This window comes from Octopus bimaculoides, chromosome 7 (genome assembly GCF_001194135.2).
Source record: "Octopus bimaculoides isolate UCB-OBI-ISO-001 chromosome 7, ASM119413v2, whole genome shotgun sequence".
Taxonomy (NCBI): domain Eukaryota; kingdom Metazoa; phylum Mollusca; class Cephalopoda; order Octopoda; family Octopodidae; genus Octopus; species Octopus bimaculoides.
The window spans coordinates 21,470,233-21,473,013 of NC_068987.1; the positions used below are offsets into that span (position 1 = coordinate 21,470,233).

General features: G+C 35.8%; 1 protein-coding gene across 4 annotated transcripts in view; it reads left to right on the forward strand.

Moving 5' to 3' along the window:
- LOC106878214 (uncharacterized) overlaps window positions 1-2,781 on the forward strand; it is a 40,787-nt gene that overhangs the window by 30,139 nt on the left and 7,867 nt on the right. For 2 of the 4 annotated variants that reach the window (XM_014927360.2, XM_014927362.2), the window contains one exon: window positions 2,599-2,628. The exons of the other annotated variants lie outside the window; for them this stretch is intronic. In XM_014927360.2, coding sequence (XP_014782846.1) covers window positions 2,599-2,628 — 30 coding nt within the window. The remainder of the gene's footprint in view (window positions 1-2,598; window positions 2,629-2,781) is intronic. 4 annotated transcript variants of the gene reach the window in all.

Below are 2,781 nucleotides of genomic sequence, written 5' to 3' on the forward strand. Positions count from 1 at the left end.
TCCGATTATTATCATTATTATTATTATTATTATTATTATTATTATTATTATTATTATTATTATTATTATTATTATTATTATTATTATTATCATTATTAAGGCAGTGAGCTGGCAGAATCGTTAAAGCATCTGACAAAATGCTTGGCGGCATTTCTTCTGACTCTTTACGGTCCCCACCACGGTCAACTTTACCCTTTATCCTTCTGGAGTCAATAGGATACAATGCCAATTAAATACATGGGGCGAAGTTATCGAATAATGCCATTCCCTCAAAATTTCTGGTTGAGTGCTTAAGTTTGATACAATGATCATTGTTTTTAATTCAAATCCCATATGAGTTAACTTCGTCCTTCATTCTTCCAGGGTCGATAAAATGAAATACCAGTCAATTACTAGGGTCAATGTCATCGACTACACACTTCCGCCACAAAATTTGAGACCTAATGTCTATGTTAGAAATCATTTGAATGGTTAAAACTTTTGAGAACATTGTAGAGATTTGGTTAGAAAACCGTAAATAACTTTGCGTTGTTTCTGCTTTTATTGTGACCTGAGCCCGAAAATATATTAATATACCTGAGTCCGAAAATATATTAATAGAATTGTAAGTACTGTCGCTTGTATAATGCTTCTATCGTAGCCTGTGCGTTTAGTAAAGGAAACACATCACTGCAAGCTAATGATACGTTCATCAGTTGTATGGTGAGTTCTACCTACAGTTAGGTGTACTGAACTCGTTGATGTTTCTCGACGCAGGATCGTTGGCAGAACATGATTTACCTTGACTGGTTTTATAATACGTTATTAACCCTATCTGCTCCATTATCTATGGTTAGCAGGTTAATGGTAGTACAAACTCAGACAGTTTAGTGGTAGATAAACTAAAGCACTAACAGGGCTTTGCGATAGAAAACGTTCGCTATGCAGGAAAAGGATAATGGAAGTAATTATCTATTCAAAGGATGGAATTAAGTGAAACATTTACGTAGTCTTAGTAAGAATACCAAATATATATTTATACATACATATATACATACATACATACATACATACATACATACATACATACATACATACATATACGCGCGCACGCACGCATGCACATACATGATGCCTGCAACTAGTTTTCGAGTAATGCCATTGCTTGATGTTGCTCTTGAACATGAGTAGTACGGATGTAGCTTTTCATTCCTGCAAGGGACTTATTTTTTCGCATAGATATGGCAACGATAGGCGCCTCTTTCAGTATGTGTCCACAGAGTTTGGAACGTACGTTGACACATACCTTCATTCCATTATGGAAATTTTCATTGAGTGTTTTGTGTTTTGCCGTTTTTGCCTACGAGCGATCGCATGCAACACATAATAGAGACGTTAGAAATCAAGTGATGCCTGTCCCCAACGTTTCTTAAACTGAGGAAAAGTACGCCATTAATCCCACTCTCTTAACTTGTGCATTTGCCCAAAAAGAACAATTCAACATCACTGGATGCAAGCGAAGTCGTAGATGTTACATAAGTCTTCGTTCTCCTGCTGGAAGTCTGTTGACTACTGTGCTCATCTGTCCTTCGACAGGTTTTCATTTTCATCCTCCAAAGTGTCCAACAAAAACCAGCCTTCTTAGGAAGCATGTTTGGTAGGTTTGAGGATTCATTCGCTGCTGGCACGACCATGCGATAGGTTGTATTGGACTAAATGTTACCGATAGCACTAAAAGCGACCTTACATACATACATACATACATACATACATACATAGTAGAAATACGCGTAGTTTTCCGATTAATTTTACATAATCACTGCGAATGTTTAGCACTTGGATATGAGAGAGCAGATTGCTGCAAGTTTTCATTAATTCACCTGAATAAGCGAATAAAACAGTTAACAACATATGACTCCAATCTACCAGATTTTACTGTCGTGTTTGGAGAAAACTTTTGCATTTGCCCTTAAATAGCTCTGAAATCTCAGATCAACAAATCATGACCCTCCACTAAAACGAGATTGAGAACTTATATCCTAGAAATCTCTGTCTCCCAATGACAGAAACATTTTAGTAAAATTTACTCGCTGAGTTATTTTATATAGTTACATAAATAAACATGGCAGTATATTTAAGTTGTTTACTTCCCATTTACGTGGTTTTCTGAGCTATTGGCTTCTATCTTAGACTTACGTTAACTAATGACTTGTCTGTCAAACTGCATTCACGGAAACTATATAGAAACTCAACTGACGTATTGAGCAGATTGTTAGTCAGTCGATTTAATCCGTTCCTTAATTTAATACCTCCATATATTCAGTGGAAACATTTAAGCGAAGTTCACACTGGGCAATCATTCGAGTACATGTTCCCGCTACGAAAACAACTCAGCACCGCTCGATATATTTGGCAATGTTTCCTACAAGCAAATCTCGAGAAGACAGCTTTTCTTTTCTCCTTCCCTCAACCTGTCTCGGAGGCGTAGTTTTAAAAGTCACGACGCTGCCCATCCGTCCCATCCCACCATCTTCAATAAATCATTAAAACAGAAGTTAAGATTAATCAGAATAATGCCATTGTTGTTTATTTTTTTTAATTACTTATCTCACCTTACAGAACCTATGGAGTTGAAGATTATGCCCTTGGGTAAGCAAAAACTATCTTGTTCGCGATGATTATATGTATCTCTCTCTATATGTATAATATATATAAATATATATGTATATGTATACACACACACACACACACACACACACACACACATATATATATATATATATATATATATATATATATATA